This window comes from Rhodnius prolixus, unplaced genomic scaffold, assembly GCF_049639745.1.
Source record: "Rhodnius prolixus isolate KJV_2025 unplaced genomic scaffold, Rpr scaffold_1, whole genome shotgun sequence".
In the NCBI taxonomy this organism is placed as follows: Eukaryota; Metazoa; Arthropoda; class Insecta; order Hemiptera; family Reduviidae; genus Rhodnius; species Rhodnius prolixus.
Genome location: NW_027411581.1, coordinates 60,223,465 through 60,242,846, shown reverse-complemented (window position 1 = coordinate 60,242,846; position 19,382 = coordinate 60,223,465). Strand labels below are relative to the sequence as shown.

Genomic DNA, 19,382 nt, shown 5'->3' with positions numbered 1-19,382 from the left:
GAAATATTTATGCTCACATCATTTTTTTTTACAGCGAAATCTTTTAAATTTATCTTTAATAATAGTTCTTTAAGATTTTCAAGAGTCAATTTTTTTTAAAAAACTTTTTTTTTTTGAAAAAGCAATAGATTTTGAAAACAGATACCTACTAATTTAATTAGAAATAACTGCAACAAAAATGACTTTCTTTCAGTTTTACTGAGAGAGGTTTAAACAAAAAATCCTACTTGGCACTTTGTAAAAATATCTTTCTATCTTTGTTATTCTCATTTTTTTTTTTTTAGCAAATTAAAAATCAAAACAGAATTTTTCATCTTAAAAATCAAACATCTTTATGAAACAAAACAAAAAATTAAAATAATTATCAAAGTTTGTTGTATACATCATCTAAGGTTAAACAATCGCTTTCAAAGCTGTTGGTATGTCTGCGTGCAATGTGCCTGGCTAGGTTGTGTTTATGTTTAGATCTATAGGCGCACTGTGTACAATAATGGAGAGCCTCTTTCCCACATTCCAATCGACGATGACGTTCCAAATTTTGTAAATAACGATAACCATGTCCACAATCATCACACCAGTGCTGTTTTACTCTTAGCCAAGTGGTAGTAGCCGCAGTAGTTGGTCTATCTGAGGACACAATGATAGGGAACGGTTCTCAGTAAAAAAAAAAAAAATAATAATAATAGTAATAATCTTAGATCGTTATAATAGAAAAACGAAAATTATTTGATGCGCAATGTTTATTGTCATTATTACGGATTTAATCTAAACGGAGTAACACTGAAACAAGTATTAAGGCGACCTAAATGAAGAAACTCGGCCAGGCCCGCACAAGTAGCCTATCTTAATTTTAATAAAAATATTTCATTGAGATTATTGATACAATTAGCACTACGGCCTTTACCGAAACTTTGGCGAATAACTTGAATAAAAAAAGCGAAGGAAAGTAAAATAATCGAACAATAAAAAAATATAATCTCTATCAAATAACGTCACTTTTAAACTTGCCAATTTAGCATTGGAAAGAGAACTTTATTTAAAACGGAATTTAAAAAAATATAGAGTATAAATTGACATACAAAAGTAAATTGTAATTTATTAATAAAGAGACTTGTCTTTTAACAATGCTTGGTAGATTACAGTTTAACAGTTTTTTCAGTGACTAGTATAAAAATCTTAAAAAAGTAAGTATTAAGTTTTAAATAAATAAAGTAAAAGCAAATATCAATTACTTTTTGTTTAGATTTGAATTAAGAAACAAAACTATTATTCTGGAAAAAGAATTAAAAAAAAAAGATCTATTATGAAAAATTAGAACAAGCATAATAAATAGTTTCGAAAGAAACTTTTTTCCTTTGGATTATTACCCTGCCTTGTATTATTATCATTGGCTGTTTTCAACCATCAATTTAAGCCTATAAAATAATACATACTTCAGTGGTATGTTGATGTATATAAGTGAACATATTTTCCAAAACACCGAATAAAAATACATCATTATCAGAATTAAATTAAAGCAGAAATTTAGCTACATTAAGAGTACATCTCAATTACTGGAAAAAGGAAAATTTGTGTATATTTTATATACACATAACATAAATATATAAAACTTCTTAAGGAGTGAATTTCATAAGATAAACTAAGAAAAAAAAAACCTCTGCTTCAACATTAAGTGCAAATTGATGGTCACTGCATATCACTAACTAAATAAAAAACGATATAAATAAAACATTTATGGACTAGCTTCTTTCTCACTAACAAATAACAAAATTATTGGTAATTTAGTTTCACAACTCAAGACACAATCTCGCCATTAAATTTTATTTTATGAATTTCCTTAATTCATTGGCAGAAATCGAGGTTATTATAATTTATTTATTTATTTTTATTTCTTCTCCAATAAACTGTCACTGAGGAGTCTCAACTATTCTTTAGACATATCATGTTGTGACCACAAGTGCCTTAATAGGCATCCTTTTTGTTTGGCTCGATATGGACACGTTGGACAGGCGTGCGTACCTTCACGACGACACTCATAACGTTGGTGACGTACCAAACTCTTTTTCCACTTATAACTGCGACCACAATCTGAACAGAAGACTCCTGCGAACACAGAAGTCAAAATACCAATGATTTAGGTTAAAAGCACTGCGAAGTAGAAACAATACAAAGGACATTTACTAATTTTTATAGTTTGAATAAAATGATGTTTCTTAAAAACGTTTTGGATTTAGAAAGTCTTAGGCGTTTTGATATTCACGTCTGAAAGATTTCAACAAAATATGGATAGTTGCATCGAAACTCACATGAGATTGCACATTTTTAAAAAAAATCTCTTTTTTTCTGGTATTAAATGAGAACTTACACGAAAATTATTTTTAGGAATAAAACAACCTACAATGAGCCTAGAGAATAGCGAGAATAGAAAAACTAGGCGAAATATTATTTACTTCGATCTGCTATCGTTGAATAAATTTTGGATTGTTTGTTGAATTTTTATAGAATATTTCTACCTTTACAAGGATTATAGTTAATCGAGTCCTAACGCTTACTTGCAATAACTCCATCTAAAAAAATACTCTCTTACATTGCAGGACAGAGGTTGGGTACATTGGGTTCAGCCACGAAGCGTAAATCAATGTAAACATCAGGAAAAGTGTGAAAAAAGCATGGATCAATTTACAAAAATAACGAAATTAGGTAGCTGAATTCCCCTTAGGGAGAGATCAGTACTAGCCAGGGATCTTAGCATCCTGAGGGCTCGACCGGTCGCGGGACAAAGCCAGCAAAAAAAAAAACAACTCATGCTGACTAATTCGATCAACTAATATTAGAAAATATGACTGAGCTCCCAAACCGAGAATCATCCCAAAACACTGAACCTAGTATTGGCAAAACCAGCACATTAGACTAAGCAGTGAATGCTTATTCAACTCCTTCATTCCTCAGATTTTAATTTTTCAGTCGCAAAATTACTTCGAGACGGCAACCATTGAACTTGCAAGTCTCTTAGTCTCTCAGATAGATAGGGCGAGAAACCCAACTTAGCCTTTCGCTGCTCGATACCGCTCCCTTGATGCTAGATTTTCCGGCAAGTTCGGGCATCAGAAGAGCTTCATTTACCACACTCCTCTAGGTTAGGATACTAAATCTTCCAGTTTCTTCTCCCTAACCCCATACTAACAGTTCCAGGAAACAGGAAGAAGGATATTTAATTTTTATAGAGCGATAAAATTAATTACTCATTCAAACTATAAAATAAAATGGAATACATATTAAAATTTAAAAAGGGAAAGGGTAGAAGAGAAGAAAATGCAAAAAAGTAAATAAAATCATAAAAAAAAATAAATAAATAAATAAAATAAACAAAAATGCTAAAACTTACATTAAATCCAGAAGTCCAAAAAAACCAAAAAGTAATCTACCAAAAAACAAACTGAAACATAAAAATAAATTCAGAACTTGTTACAAATTTTATTTGATAATAGGAAACAGTACAATTCTCTCGTTTTGTTTTAATGAAAGTTACATTTGTTTTTGACACATCCAAAAAATACTATGTGTACCCAGCATCTTCCATTCCTGCAAAATGGGATAAACATAAAACAGAAAATAATCTAAATAATATTTTTTTGTTAAAACAAAAAATAACCCAAATCTTACCTCGCATTTAATATTTATTAATTAATCTTTATTTTATTTTTTATTTTTTAAGATAACTTTACTTTTCTCTAACAAGAATGCCAAGATAAGCATTTTTGTTAACTCTATTTCAATTACATTTAAGATAGGCTCTTATATCTGTGAAAGGAACAAATAAAGGAATTAGAGTGTGACAATTATTTCTTACTGAACTAGTTTGTTTTGTAGAATGCTAGAGAACATTTTATAAGTAAAATAGAAATAAGATTAGGTAAAACAACTAAAAAAATATTAAATGATTTGTCAAGTTTAGAGACTTGTTATTCCAAAAACTAATTTTCCTAAAAACGAAATTGTAAGTTTGTGTGAGTAGACTCTTCTTCAAAATCAGCTTAAATACCTCTTCATATTTAATGCAGTTTCATTTTTTAGACAATGACTATGCTCCTTGCATATGTTTGCGAAATATGTGGGATGGCTTGATGTGTAAAATAGTGTCTACAACAGAAAAACGATCTGGAAACGTTCAATTATCACAATAATATTCACCCTGTAACAGATCTGTGTGTGCAATCAAACTTTTTGCTTTCTTTAATTAATTAGAACAAAATACTTATTTCTTTAACTTCTACCAACCAAACTTTCGTTTTAATTCAGCAAATAATTCCACTCATCAAGCGCAACAATCACGTTTTGAGATTTATCTCCCTTTCATTAATAATTTTAATTTCTTTTATCTCTCTAACTAATCATTGACTTATTAAATATTTGAGGTGCATCGGTCTAAGGACATGAACGTCTGCCTAAGCTTTCTCAGTGCATTTCCAGACTTCGGATAATAAGCAGTATCCATCAATTATCAACCAGTGAACTGTAGAGCAGTTTGAAACAGAAAAACTAAAAGAAACCTGCTGAATTCGAACCAAAATTGTCGTCACCCAGAGTGCACTTCAGTACCAGTAACCGCTTCTTACTGGTAAATATGAAGAAATTCTTTCAAATTATATTTACTTGTAATTCACTTGTAAATGAAGAAGAAGAATTACCTATAAAAAGCGCCGTACTTTTTTCTTTTTTTAAGAACAATAAACAAATGAGCAAGTTGTTGTCTTATGGACGCGCGTACTGACACGTGGCGTGACACTGCACAGCGCGCTTTTATGCAACGCTGAAAACCAAAGAGACAGCGCCAATAACGGACACAATACTACACAGCGCTGCACGCGACTATTTATTTACAAACACCTGGTTCATACACGGTTTCTTGATGCAAGAAATGCACCCTTCAAATGTAGTTTACTATTAATTTGAAGGTTACGCGGATACACTATAGCTTATTCATTTACCTACACACATCATAGGGTTTAAACCCGAGGCCTCCGCCTTACAATCTATCGCGATAAAACTGGGTAGTTTATATTAAGCAATGGTTACTATAACTTAACAACATTTACTTAAATTTTATTGTTAATATCGGTTATTTATACAACAATATTTTTGGACGCCACGGTAACGCTCTGTAACGAGTGGGGTTAGAGGCGATGCTCGCAAAACTAATAAGTATCAAGGTGCTAAACCTTGGATTTTATTTAATGATTTTTATGAGAAATTTGTAATAATGTTCGCTAGTTGCCACCTCCGCCCAGGACACCTAATTCTGTAGTGTGACGTAAAGTTTGCCAGAAAAACTAGTCATTACTTACTTTTGGGTAACATTTTTTCTGAAAAAAGTACAGAAAATATTAATTGAATAGAACTCTATACATTTGTCTAACATAGAATCTGTAAGTATGTTACATGTTTCTATTAATAGAAAATTTGTATTAAAAATTCCAAAATTTCATTACCGTTCAAAATAATTCTTTTTCACCTTTTAGTAATCTTATCATTAGTTTAATTAACAGTAATAGTTTATTAGCAAGCGTGGTAGTTTCTCCAGTTGTATATATGCGTTGCAAAAACGCGCGAAGCGTCCCAGTCACACGGATATATTCGCCCTTTAAGCGCTAGCCTAAATTAGGAGGCTTTCCCGAGGGAAAAAAAGTCACTATCAACTTTAGGCCAATGATTATATCTAAGCTAAAAAACCTGAACCTCATACTGTTTTTTCTTCTTCATGGTACCTCAAAAGTTTACTTCTTAGGGCATTCAAAGTTTACTTTTAAACACTTGTATTTATTTAATAAAGGTAAACCTATGGTTAAGTTTAAATAAGAATAATAAAAAAAAAAAATTACCAACAATGAATATATTTTACTAACAATATTATAAGTATATTAATATAATAATATTGTAAGCCACCTTTCTTTATTGTAATAATAGTAATAAGGCTATCAGATTAAAAACAAAAACAATCTGATATTACTGAGCATGAAGGAGTATTTATTATTTTACGCGGTTTATTGTTTTTAATTTGTCTTATATAATTTATATACATAGTGACAAGCTTAGTACTTGTTTTTTATTATTCAATTAATTAGAAAACAAAATAATAAAATGGTTTCGCTTAGGAACTTACTATTACATAACAGCTTTGGTTTACTTATTTTTCAATTTTATGTTTTTTGTGCTATACAAAGAATTTTTTATATATATATATATATATTTATGAATCCCTGATTTTTTTGGTTTAGTATATAAATATATTATATAAAAACTTACAAGTGTTTTTAATAAAAATTTAGATATTAACGATGAAAGCATTTTCATCACATTTATAGTAAAGGTTTGTGGTCCCTATATTCAAAATATAGATAGAAATGAAATAAATTAAAAATAAAATAATTTTTAAAAAATACAATCATGACTACCACAATATATAAAGGTTATAATTTAAAATAATGTTAGTAAAACATTTATGGAATATTTTCTCTTCTAAAAATGGAAATAATTATTTCAATATTTAACTTTGGTAAAATGGTCTATTAGCATTCTTAATCATATAACTAATTATATTTAGCTTAAAAAAGAATTTCATTGCACGTTCATGAAGTACAGACAATCTAGCTACTATGTAAAATGGTCTTTCTTTGGAATATAGGTAATATTTAGGAATAACCATTTTGATCATTCCTTTTAACTATCTTTGGCATGAATGATATTTTACTTTTACAAAAATTTGTTTGGATTGTGTACCTCAAGAAAAAGAAAATTATATAAATTTATTAAATAATATTTTAAAATCGCTTCATAGGACACAATAAATCATCATCAGTGGATGATGCGGAGACAACCTTTCCTGCACTGAAGTATGGAGGAGATCACTTATCGCCAAAATCTTTGGTCTAATGTAAATTCAGCTGAAGTTCTAGTAATTTATAGTGAAGTGGTATGAGTTTTACAAAATTATTTTTTTTTTTTTTTTAGACAAACAAATGTAGAGTGAAGCAGTGAACTGCTGGGGGCAGCCATCTAAGATTCACTGGAGAATGATGAGGTTTTTCTTTTTTCAGGGGAGAAGAACCTGGGACACACATTCAATGAAGTTTCGCTCATGGCGATCCCTGATAACTTTAGTACTGTCTAGGGCTGGAGAAATGTTTAATGGGTAACTCTAACCATTTGGAAATACTATAACCAAGACAGTCAGGTAGAGAACTTGTTGATTAGGCGCCGTGGACATGATAAGGGGGCCTTTAAGTGCCTTTAAGGTAGGTCTGCCAATAGATCTTTACAATCTAGATGGAACATATAGATGGCATTATCAAAGGAGAGAGTTTATTTGAAATGAAACAATTCAGATCATAATCTTGATGACGGAAAACGATCTGAAATCGCGAAAGAAAACAAGAAAAGCCTAAAGCGGCAATATCTTGGAAACAAAAATCTATTCATTACAAATGATAACTGTATAGGCAGATAACTTGAGAAAATAATTTATTTGAATACAAATTAATCAGCAAAGAGATCATTTTACCAAAGTATTTGTCTTATACTTTCTTTTTGTTCCCAAAAACATGAACAAATATTGGAACAAAATTTGGAACATTTGGTTAGTGTTTTTGTTTTTTTTTAGTACCACACGTAAATTAAAATTAAAATTCTATAGCAGATGCGCACAAGCTGCAGCTCATAAGGTTTAATACACCTTACGCAGGATACGTACATATACAAATGTAAACACAAGCGCTGTTTCTTTATATATTAGAAAAAATGGTAAATAGTATACATATATATATATATATCTCATATTACTTTTTCATTTCTTTTTTTTAAATAAGATTTGGCAAAATTTGTACTCAAGTGTAAAAAAAAAAAAAAAAAAAATAAGAACCATTGTATTGCTTGAAAAAGAAGAATTTTTAAGCATTACAATAAAAACAAAAGGTATGAAGAGTATTTGTTGGCAGTTTGCTAGAAGAAGACGAGAAAACAACATGCTGATTGTACAAACTAAAGCTTAAACATTATGTTTTCACAACAAAGGAACTATTTATATCATCTATATTTACCTAAAAAAAAAAAAAAAATTTCTATTCATCTAAGGCTAACCCAAAAAAAAGGAAAAATAATTAAATAAAAATCAGAAATAAAAAATAAATGACAACCCAAAGCTATATACAGAGATAGGACGTATACAATAAATAATTAATTTTTTTTCTTTTTTTACTCTCTATAGAAAATAAAATCATTAACTTTAAATAATCATTTTTTTTTTTTTAACTTTAATTTTTTTTTTTTTTTATTACATAAATATATTAAAAACCCTTTAAAAATTACTAACAAGAATAAATAAAAAAATGTACAGCAATATTAATAATATTGAGAACAAACTAAGTTTGTTAACAATTAATTTAAATTATAACAAAGTATTATTCATCTGGTTAATATTTTTTGAATTTCAAACATTTAACATTTCTTTTTTTTTTTCTCCAGTCTAAGTGAAAAACAGAATAAATGAACAGAATTGGTATGGAATGTCTTTCTATTTTCAATTAATAATAACAATTATAATTGCTGTACATTTATTTTTGGTTACAAATTATAACAATATATATATAGATATAATAATAATTTCCACTGGCTATTCATAAGTAACCATTTTTCTATTAAATATATTGAATATATAATATATATTTTTATTATTATTCTTTTATTTTATTCTTTTGAGGTAATAACATAGTTCCTTAAAAGGCAGCAGGTAACTTATTGTCTCCATTAAGGCATATTTAGCGTTTCACTATTATTATTATTATTTTTCATAAATAAAATTACTATTATTTTAAAAATCCCAATTTAACTTTATAAAAAAAAAAAAACGCAGTAAAATTTTATCTATTACAATAATTAAAAAATAATAATTATATATCAACATTCAATAATGTTTTTCTTAAAATATAACAATAAAACAATATAGAAACAAGAAAGCAGAAAGAGAACAACACTTTCTTCATTCAAACAAAAATAAATTTAGGCCGAGTTACCCCCCCCCCCTTTTAGAGTGAAATAAATACAAAATGAAAATAAGAACATAAGTTGAATTTTTTTTTTTCAAAAATAAGGGGAGAGGTTAGAACTATATTAGGTCCCAAACTTTTTTTTAAAATATTTTTTCTTAATTTTTATTATTTATTTATTTATTTTTTTTTGCATTTAATAATTTTTATCTAATCTACCAATTACTGAAATAGTTATTTTTATTAACTATACAAAAAAAAAAAAAAAATCTTCATCTATAACACTACTTAGCGCAATTGTTGTCTACTAAAATTGAGCAATATCCACACTTACAATTAATTTCAATATTCTTTGAATAATATTAATAATAACATCTCTAAAATAAATATTAATTTGTGTTTAGCTTTTATTATTGGTATATTTGACTATTGGTTTAAGGCAATTTTTTTTTTTTTTTTTTAGTTTAGGAACTTAAAACCTGGGTAGTTATGGATCTCTTATGGAGGTATTAACCATTCTCAACGCTATTATAAAATTAGCAGCAGCAACGCACCACGATTTTCATCTTTTATATTTTTATAAATTTACCTTATTGTATATAAAATTTATATATATATATATATTCTTTTTTTACTCCTCAAAATAATTATAATTTTAAAATTCAAAATTAAAACAAGAAACCATTTTAATAAAAAAGAGGAAACATCTTTTAATAAAAGGCATTCTTTATATTTCTTTACAAAAATCTTCTTCTGATCAGATATGAGAATCAAAAAATTTGTATATGGAGCACTTCGGGGCATTTTTTTTTTCTTACCATTTTTTTTAAAAAAGTTATTCTTTACTTATTTATTTAAGTAAAAAAAGAAAGAATTATATCAGTTACTTATAAAAGAAATAAATGATGAAATTAAATTTATTTGTTATTCAAATAACACTAACAAGAAAAATAATAATAATTAAAAATATGAAACTATCAGATCTTGGCTGAGAAACAATAAATAAAACAATTATACTGCGCGCATTAAAATCAAAATTATTTTTTATGTCATTGTAAAAAATAAAAATAAAATGTTTAATTAAAAAATTACAGTGCTTATCGATTTTTATATCGGAGGAACTTGGTCTTATTATTCATTTAATTGTTTTGGGATGTTTGAATTATATTAAATTATTTTTAAGAGAAAAAAAGTAAAAAAAAAAAAAAAAGCGATTAACTAAAACAGCTCAGTTTGCGATATCTAGAAATAAATATTCTCTGAAAGTTTGGGAGAAATGGAAATTTAGTAAACAACCTTTAAAAAAAAAAAAAAAAACCTTAATATTGTAAGTCCACAAAGTTATTCTGCCAAAATTTTGAGTGTAGTCCATCATGAATATTGAGCGAGTGTTAATTTTAAAACTCATTTATTTCAAATTCTCTTAATAAAACTAAAGGTAGTTAATTAGTATAATAAAATGAGGTAGTCTAGAGAAAGCATTGATATGAAAAATAGTTGAACCTTAAAAGATAAATCTTAACAAAGATAAAATAAAAGTTGCATCCAATAAGGAGGAGAAAACTAAAAAAGAAAAAAATTTCTATAAAATATTTGATGAAAATCAAGTGGATAACTTTCAGATAGAAACAGCTGAGCTGATGTGGGGGCTAGGATACTGGAGGTTTAATCTCATCCTAGCAGGGGGTCTCAATATTCCCAAATTGAGTTTTAAAAATGTCTGCAAATAAAGTAATTATAATGTGAACGATGTACACAATCGAAATCCATATTATATCATTTTTTTGGGAGATTTATTTTATTTTTTCAATCAAATTAAAACTTATTTTCAGTAATTCCATTGAATTAATAGTTCAAATTGATAATAACAAGCAATTTTAGATCAACTTAAGAGCTTGTTTCTCATAAAAATTGTTTCCTTATTCATAATTTCATAAAGAAAAGGATTATTTGAATTCTAATAAAATATTGCAATAAAATTTAATTGACTAGAGTTGTAGAGACAGTGGAGGTAACTCAAACTTATGATCTGATAATTAAGCCGATAGAACCAGATAAATTGGGTGCCAGCCCAACCAACTGTAACTTTTTTATTAATTACTTAAATAAGAAGAGCTGTACTAAAAACGAAATGAATGTTGCTTCTCCTAGAAACAGAGAGGGAGACAAAAAATTATTTAAGTTGAATAGAATCTATAAAAAAAAATGGTTAAGATTTGTGAGAAAATTCTCAGAAGTAAAAAACTGAAACAAAAAAATAAATTTTGCTAACAATGAAAGAAAGAAAAATAATAACATAAAACAAAGATTGCAATAATATAGGAGGAGAAATTATAGTACAGAAATGATTAATTGTTGGGTCAGTATGTTGTGTCTATGGCCCTAATTTCTACTCTTTGGTATCCCTTTTAGATATAATTCTGGACAACATTGCAAGCGAAAAAAGGAAAACCCTTTTTAAGGGATATTTGGTTAATGTACTACCTAATTTATTATGGTTTCATGGCGTCATAGAGGAACTGGCATTGATACATCAGATTGGATAGACAAGGTAATATTGATAAATAAGCCTAGAATAAATATTAAAAGAAAATAGGATGAAAATTACCATTCGAATTTTTAGTTAAGGAACCAAAATATATTCTAAAGAAATTGCATTCACTTTGCTGAAAATTTGGATCAATAATTTTTATTAAAAATAAATTGATTCAACTAGCAACTTGATTTAAAAAGTCAAAATGGGTTAAAACGGATGAAAACCTACAACTTAAATGGAAACCTATTTCTTCTTCTAATGGAGAAAAGTTATTATATTCTCTAATTAGTTGTATGATTTTGGGATGCGACATAGTTGTGACTGAAGGAGGTTAACTTTTAGATAATCTATTACTTCTATGAGCAGGAAAAAACTATTAACTAAATCGACATAGAACGAATTTGCCTAACTAGTAGAACTCTATTAAAAATAACGTAATATTATTTAAAATTAAAACAAACTAGCTATGGATGAACCAGTTAGGACCAAAATGGAGTCCAATATTACTTTGATAGGTAGAAATTATCACCATTGCTGAAACAATGTATTAACTACCACTTACACAATATGGTAACTTTTAGGTTTCTTTCAAGTTTATAAGGATTTGGTCTTAGCTTTAATGTTCGACCAAAATACATTTGATCCAAAATGACAGAACTATTACCCACAATAAAACTGAATTTATTCTATCTTCGCAAACTGAGTGAAATATGAGAAAAAGAAAACTAAGAATGGATTAAGCTGTGCTGCCCCGAAGGCTGTTATGCGGAAATAGCATGTCACCAATGTGAGGTAGGCGGTTGAGGTGGATTTTGTAGATGATGTTCAGGTTTATGCGCCCTAGCAATGTGCAACATCAGGTTATATCTTTGTTTAGTTTTACGTGGACAATAGGGACAATGAAATTGTGGTTCTTTACCACATTCCAACCTTATATGCCGTCGTAAAGTGTGCTGCGAAGAATAACACTTGTTGCAGGTTGGACAGGTAATGTTACGGCCTCCGCTGGCGTTTCCTCTAGCTCCGATATTGGTCGCACTGCCGCTGCTGCCACTGCTCGTGTGAGTAGCTCCCTTCAATGTCTGCACAAGTGGACGAGTCACCACCATCCATGACGCCTCTGTTAACAACAAATTTCCTCACTGTTCATTTAGACTTTCTGTGTACATCCAACTTTTGCGCTGACCACTCCCTCAGAGGACAATTAACAAACACACACACACATACACAACAACAAAATGAAGCCACAATTTTTGCACATACCAATTATACCAATCAAAGGCCATTTGAAAAGATCTAATTTGGATAATACTGGTTAGTATGAAATTTCACCATAGGAACTCTCTGCAATAATTGGTAGCCTACAAAATGCTCATCACTGTTCGATTTAATTGTGCCAATCAGAATTTAACAGCACCGTCAAGAATTTAAACTTTTAAATAACCAACCTCGTTTTTAAAAGAGAGCTATTATGTCCAATTTCTTAATTTGATAACGATGAACTACAAATAAATAATATTTTAATATCCAGACATTTACTAAGAATAACATTACTGATACGGTTACATTTAAGTAAAAGGTTTATAATAATTGTGAAGCAGAAAAACAAAGCAGATAAATACCATAAGAAAGAGGGTAAAAATATTGCGTTTTTTTACACAAAAAATTGTGCACCTAAAAGAAATAAGTGCCTTGAATAAAAACTAATCACTGAACTGGTCCAAAATGAATCCGAAAAATGTTCATATAAATTTTTAAAAAAAACCGGCATCCACATATAGTTTCAACAGATAATTACAACGAATAGTGGAAAATAATAGATGTTTTTTTATTCTAAATAACACTATGGTTAGTAACGTTGCTTGGAATACTGTTGGTAGGTAACTTGATTTTCAAAACAAAAACTAAAATTGCAAGAAATTTCAAATGGTACGGATTAAATAAAAAAAATCACATTTTTCCAATAAAGTAATTTTGAAGAGAACCGGTAGGTTATGTAATTTTAAATATGAAATACACGTTTAGAAATTGGGAAACACAGCATTCTCTATTTTAGGTTAATGAACATTAATAAACTTCACATTCTTACGAACGAATCAGGAACGACTCAAGTCAATTGTGATATTCAATCAGCTGATAGATATAGAAAAATATGAAAATATTTGAACATCTGTTCGTTTTAAAAGAAAAAATAAGGTGATCTTTTTTTTTTTAACTAAAATAAAAAGAATAACCAATAAACGAAAAGAATAAACATAAAACTGGGGCTTCACTTTGTTATTTAATATTTCAAATAAATTAAATAAATAAAAAAATTAATTACCAATTAATGTTCCTCAATGGAGGGCACAGCCAATAAAAAAAAAGAAGCTATTTCTAATTCCCATGCGTTTTTTTCTTTTCCAGTCATCACGCGCATTCCTTAATTAGTTTTCAAGTTTTGTTTTATTTTTTATTTTCACACACATATATTTACACGGAAGCAAAAACAAGTAAGCATTATTTTTATTTACAACCATTTTCATGAAAACAAAAGAGGTGTCTTTCTTTGTGAAATGCAGAACACCCAAATGCCAAAGCGTCACTGAGCCCCTTAAATATATATATTTTATGAAAAAAATAAAATAAATAACGTCACACATATTTAAAAAAAAAAAAAATTATATATATTTTTTTCCAAAAATAAAACGAACCAAAAGGAACAGTTAGAAGCCCAGGGGAACGCAGCCAAGAAGGTAAACTCAACTTTTGGATAAAGCAACAACATAAATAAGATCTAAAATATTATTGTAACAAAAATTACACATCCTATTCCATAGCCCCGGATTTCACATAAGAAAACAGAAAGCTTACATTTAATTTCGTCTGAAAAGCCTCCATTTACATATTTCAAGAAAAATTAAGAATAAATGACAAAAGATTTAAAATAGAATTATTTGATGATGATAAATAATAAAGTCAATTAGTTGATAATGAATCCATCTACATGTACAAGAACCTTAACAGCAAAATCCATATGAAGGGGGTATGCCCTAATAATCTTCAGAACCATCTGCATCTGAGTACTCTTCAAAGAATTCATCTCAAATGTTACAAAAAAAAAAAATTGGTTAGCATGTTGAGATTACTTATGCTTCAAAAAAAGAAAATAGAAGGATGATGTGGGCACTCACTTGACTCCTGATCTCACTGATCTCAACGGTTACCATCATAATTCTTCATAATTTTTTAAACTTTCAATTTTTGCTATCTGTTAGTTGTGTCAATAGAATAGTACGTCTACTGTAATTAAACCGATTTTTTTTTTAAAGAAAGCCATCACCCTTTGTCACACCCAACGATCCTCAAAGATCACTGTACCAAACTTTGTCTCAATATACACACATAGTTTTCTTTTTTAAATTTTAAATAAAAACACAAATATAACTCAATTTATTGGGAGAAAAATAGTTGATAATTTCAAATGATGTTGGATAATGTCTCTATTACAAACAGATAAATCTTCATTAAAGGTGAATATTAAAAACAAATGTTTAAAAAAAACCCAGCAGAAAATCAAAGGAACAACAATCTAAATGAAAATAACATCAACTGTACTTAAAATAACACAATTTAACAATATTAATATTATTGATAACAATATTATTTTATATTTACAAATTGAAAAAAAAAACATAATCTAAAGATGCAAGCATTACAAAGATTCTATAAGGAGGTGTAACAGATTAAACTGACCAAAGGTTCTATCGCCTCACTCAAAACAATTAAGTCCCATATACATTCACATTCCAGTATTATTTACCATTTTTTTTTTTTTTAAAGACTTTTTTCTCCATAAAAATGGTCTTGCCTGGTTTCAAATTCCTAATGAGTTAGAACTAAAGTAAATTTAATGAGACCTCTATCAGAAAAAAAAAAAAACATTAAATTTTATCGCAAGATTGCTCTAACAGCAGTGAAAACAGCAAGCTGGGTTCGAACCTGAAGACTCTAGTCCTGAAACTAATGCACTCTAAAGTTACAAATTTTGAATAACAATATAAGTTGTAAATATAATCTGGTTTTATTTAAAATAATTAAAATTTCTTCCCACAATCATTATTTGCATTTTTTGTTTTGTTTAGATAAACTTTTAGTTCATCCATTCCTTGAAATTATAAGCTATGAGTACATAATTTGAAGTTCATTTAATATTCCATAAATATTTTAAGAAATTTAACAGATTTTCTGTTTAGAAAAAATAACAGAAGATAGTAAGAAATTGTTATTTATTAATGCTTTAAATTATTAAACAAATTCCATTTGAAGCACTAAATAATGAACATCTTTTTACAATAACTGGCAAAAATAATAAAATTAATCTTGTAAAAAATTTATTGTTCTTCTTTTCTGATTGGTACAATTAAATCTTCTACAGCTCTAACTCTGTTGGAATCAAAATGGTTGTTTCAAATCAGACTATGGTTTATATTAATTTACACATTATTGTTGTAAGTGAGATTTTTTTTTAGAACTACCTCCTTATCTAGCCAGTGCAACCTGGTAAACCCTTTTGTAATAGATCCAATGTAAATAGAAAATAAAGGATGATAGAAGCAAACTGCGTGTGTGAATTGTGATCAAAGATACCCATAATTTTTGGTAATTTTTCTTCAAAGAAAACATAGCCAATTAAATTTTTTTCCCTTTTCTTGCAAATAGTAAAGGTAAATAATAATAATAATAATAAATAAATAAAGCCATGGTGTAAATAAAATTTGTTCTCCCCTGTGACATGCTCTCATGCAGCACCGGTCGTATCTATTATACCTACTTCAAAAGTTAGCTCATTTATTTTGTCCTTCCTTTGTACACATACAGAATAAATAAATAAGCTAAAGTGATTATTTTTTTTAAAGTGATAAAATAGTTGTCAGACTTCCATAGGTTCTCCAGTTTATTATTGGTAAATTTTGTAAGAGCCTCTTTATTTGGAAAATTGAAAAAATAGGCTAAATAGTAACGACTAAATCATTAAAGGAAAAAATATATATATAATCAAATTATGTGGATTTTTAGACATTTAAATTAAAAATTCAGATACATACAACAAGTTCATCTGGAACAATTTAATGTAGTTTTTATAAATAAATCGATTAATAAAGTTACATATCGATGTATGCTATTTGGTTGACGTATAAATATTGGTTACTATGTTCTTCATTTGTCAATAATTTGTTGGAAAAAAGAAATAAAAATTGGTATTTAAGTTAGAATATTGATGCTGTTTTGGCAAGATACATGGTATAATGAAATGGAAGAGAAAGAGAAAGAGGATATAAAGAGCGTAGAAGCATGAATGAACCACGGAGAGGGATGGATCACACTACATCAGCCTGTGGAGCACAGTTTAAAAGAATCTTGTTTACAACCGTAGAAAAAGAGAGGCCAGGCTAGTAGCCACTCTTAAACATTCTAAACTATATACGTTTCGTTCATGACCTTATCACAGCTTCCCGTTATATAAACGGAGAGCAAGCAAATTAAAAAAAAAAAATCCTCTCTCTCTCTCGGATATCATCTCAAACATCTTTATCAACTATTTTGTATTTCTGGTTTCATCTTTACTTTCAATTTTCTATTAATTTCTCACTTATCCAAACTGAACAATGGATACTCCAATAAAATACCAAAAAAATCCTATTGAATTCGATACAATAATTTTTTTATTTTATTTTAATTAATGCAACGTTAAGGTAATTATTTAAACGTTTATTCCTTGTATAAAAACATTTGTTTACTAAAAATTAATAAACTGCCCGCCAAAAACCAAAATGTCCCGTCAAAAAGGAATGATTCCATCCTTGAATCGTTCCCCTCAGTTTTTTTATAGTACTCAAAATAATAACATTATTTCAACGGAGATACCAAGAAAAGAATTACAGAATTTAAAGTCAGCATGGTTAATGATTCATTCTCTAACTAGAAAGGCAAGATGATATAGCAACTTCCTTAACCCAGGCTAGCTGTGAAGCGACGATGCAGCTCCTCATTGTTGATCGCGGATTCAGAAAGAAGATAGAAGGAGAGGACATGGCTAGAAATAGGTTTTGGTTAGATTCATTTTTTTTAGTGAAATCTCTTTGAACTCTTTCTCGAACTGTTGTCCTTTTATCTGAAGATAGCTCCCTGCTTAATCCTCAAAACATTAGTTCTTTTTACGACGAGGAATTTCACTATAACCAGACTCCTTTTCTTTTTTTTTTGCTAATCTTATCCATCACCCATACCGTTGCTCTGTGCTTCCCTTCAATCTGCCAATGGCTCCTTTGCAAGAACTAGGGACATCCAAGTAGCTGCTACGCCTAGTTGAAGTAATTTTAAGTAAACTAATTCCTACCATAAACCAGAACTCCCCTTTCTCTATTTCTGTGTATTAATTCTGTTACTAAACATCTTACTGGCCTCTTTCTATGCCGATTCAAGTCCAAGTGGTGGTATGTCACTTCACTAACATGATGCTCTGGACATTAGAGTACCCTTTAAGACGAAAGCTAAGATTGAATAAACACATTCTCTCCAAGCAATACCACTACAGTTTTGAAAAAAAAACAATCTTCGATAGAGCCCCCAAATAAGGTTATAAGGGAAGCCGTCGGTATAGATAAAACCATACTGGATAGGGTGGACGAAAGAAGGCTATTGTGGTTTGGACATGTCCTTCGCAAGAGCGATACGCGCCTCCCTAGAAAGGCAACCTGCTGGCAGACAAAAAAGAGGAAGACCTATGAATAGTTGGGGCTCGCGCAGGTAAAGGAACTAATGATAGCGTGAGGTCTATGCGAAAGCGACGCTCAGAACAGAAAAGGCTGGATGCTTGGCGCAAGGAACCCAGTTTAGGGAAACACCTTGAAAGAAGAAGAAGAAGAAGAAGAAGTTTTGAAAAATCTTTGGTAGGCAGTTAATGGATTGGTTAGACACCATGATGTACTAGAAAGCGATACCTCTACTAAAGTCTCCAATCTTAAGATCTGAGCACTTAGCTTGGCCGAAGAGAATTAAGCTTCCAAATTCGTTCCGATCTACACTTTCTTTCAGGATTCTGCTCGCTGCACAAAAGTTAGCGATTTTTAACCCCTTAACTCTTAACAACGCTACAAGTGCTAGATGTCCACATAAAATAAACGGATATCAACAAACAACAAGGGGAAATACTCAATCTTCAACTATCATCTGTTTGCGTGGTAACAATCACAAATATTTACGAATAAAAATAACTACTAGGTGAGAAAATCTAAGTTAAGCAATGTATTTTTCCATACTACCGGCTCGTTACTAGATACTAAGCCACAGTATTCTTCTTGGATTGTGTTGATTGGAAAATAAATAAGAAAAATGTAGAACAAATGAAAAACATAGTAACTTTAAAAGATATTTTTAGGAAATGAAAAATGGAAACCAGAAAAATAAGTGCACAAAATAAAAATACTCCCACCTTATTTATAACGGGTTTTCTAAAATCAAAAATATAAATTAATAAAAAGAAGCAGATTGCTAATAATAATCCGAAAAATTAGTTAATTAAAATTAATGTAAAAGATAATCTGTAAAAATATCAAACTGTAAAAGGTATTTACAATAATAGAAGTTTAGTTTGTAAAAATAATTAAAAATTAGTAAGCCATTAATTTAAGGTTTAATTTTTTTTAAAAAAAATTTGTTAAAAGACATAACCGATCAGTTGTGTTGCGGCTGGTTTGGAGATATATATATATTTAAGCAGCTGGTCTGCAGTAAATTTTGACAGTGTTTAAAGTCTTGAACAGAAT

General features: G+C 29.0%; 2 protein-coding genes across 14 annotated transcripts in view; both read right to left on the bottom strand.

Moving 5' to 3' along the window:
• Positions 1–19,382, bottom strand: part of LOC141450276 (uncharacterized) — a 152,330-nt gene that overhangs the window by 16,927 nt on the left and 116,021 nt on the right. The window lies entirely within an intron of this gene.
• Positions 1–19,382, bottom strand: part of LOC141450233 (uncharacterized) — an 84,048-nt gene that overhangs the window by 25,672 nt on the left and 38,994 nt on the right. Inside the window, exons 4-8 of one of the 13 annotated variants that reach the window (XR_012455995.1) lie at positions 12,505–12,694; positions 3,664–3,801; positions 3,530–3,582; positions 3,386–3,436; positions 2,037–2,103 (exon numbers count right to left, since the gene is read on the bottom strand). The exons of 3 other annotated variants lie outside the window; for them this stretch is intronic. Coding sequence is in view for 8 of the 10 variants with exons in the window: in XM_074120462.1 (XP_073976563.1) it covers positions 12,354–12,694 (341 nt within the window). In the remaining 2 variants the exon portion in view is untranslated. 9 more of the 13 variants (XR_012455994.1, XM_074120467.1, XM_074120521.1 and 6 more) reach the window with 9 other exon arrangements.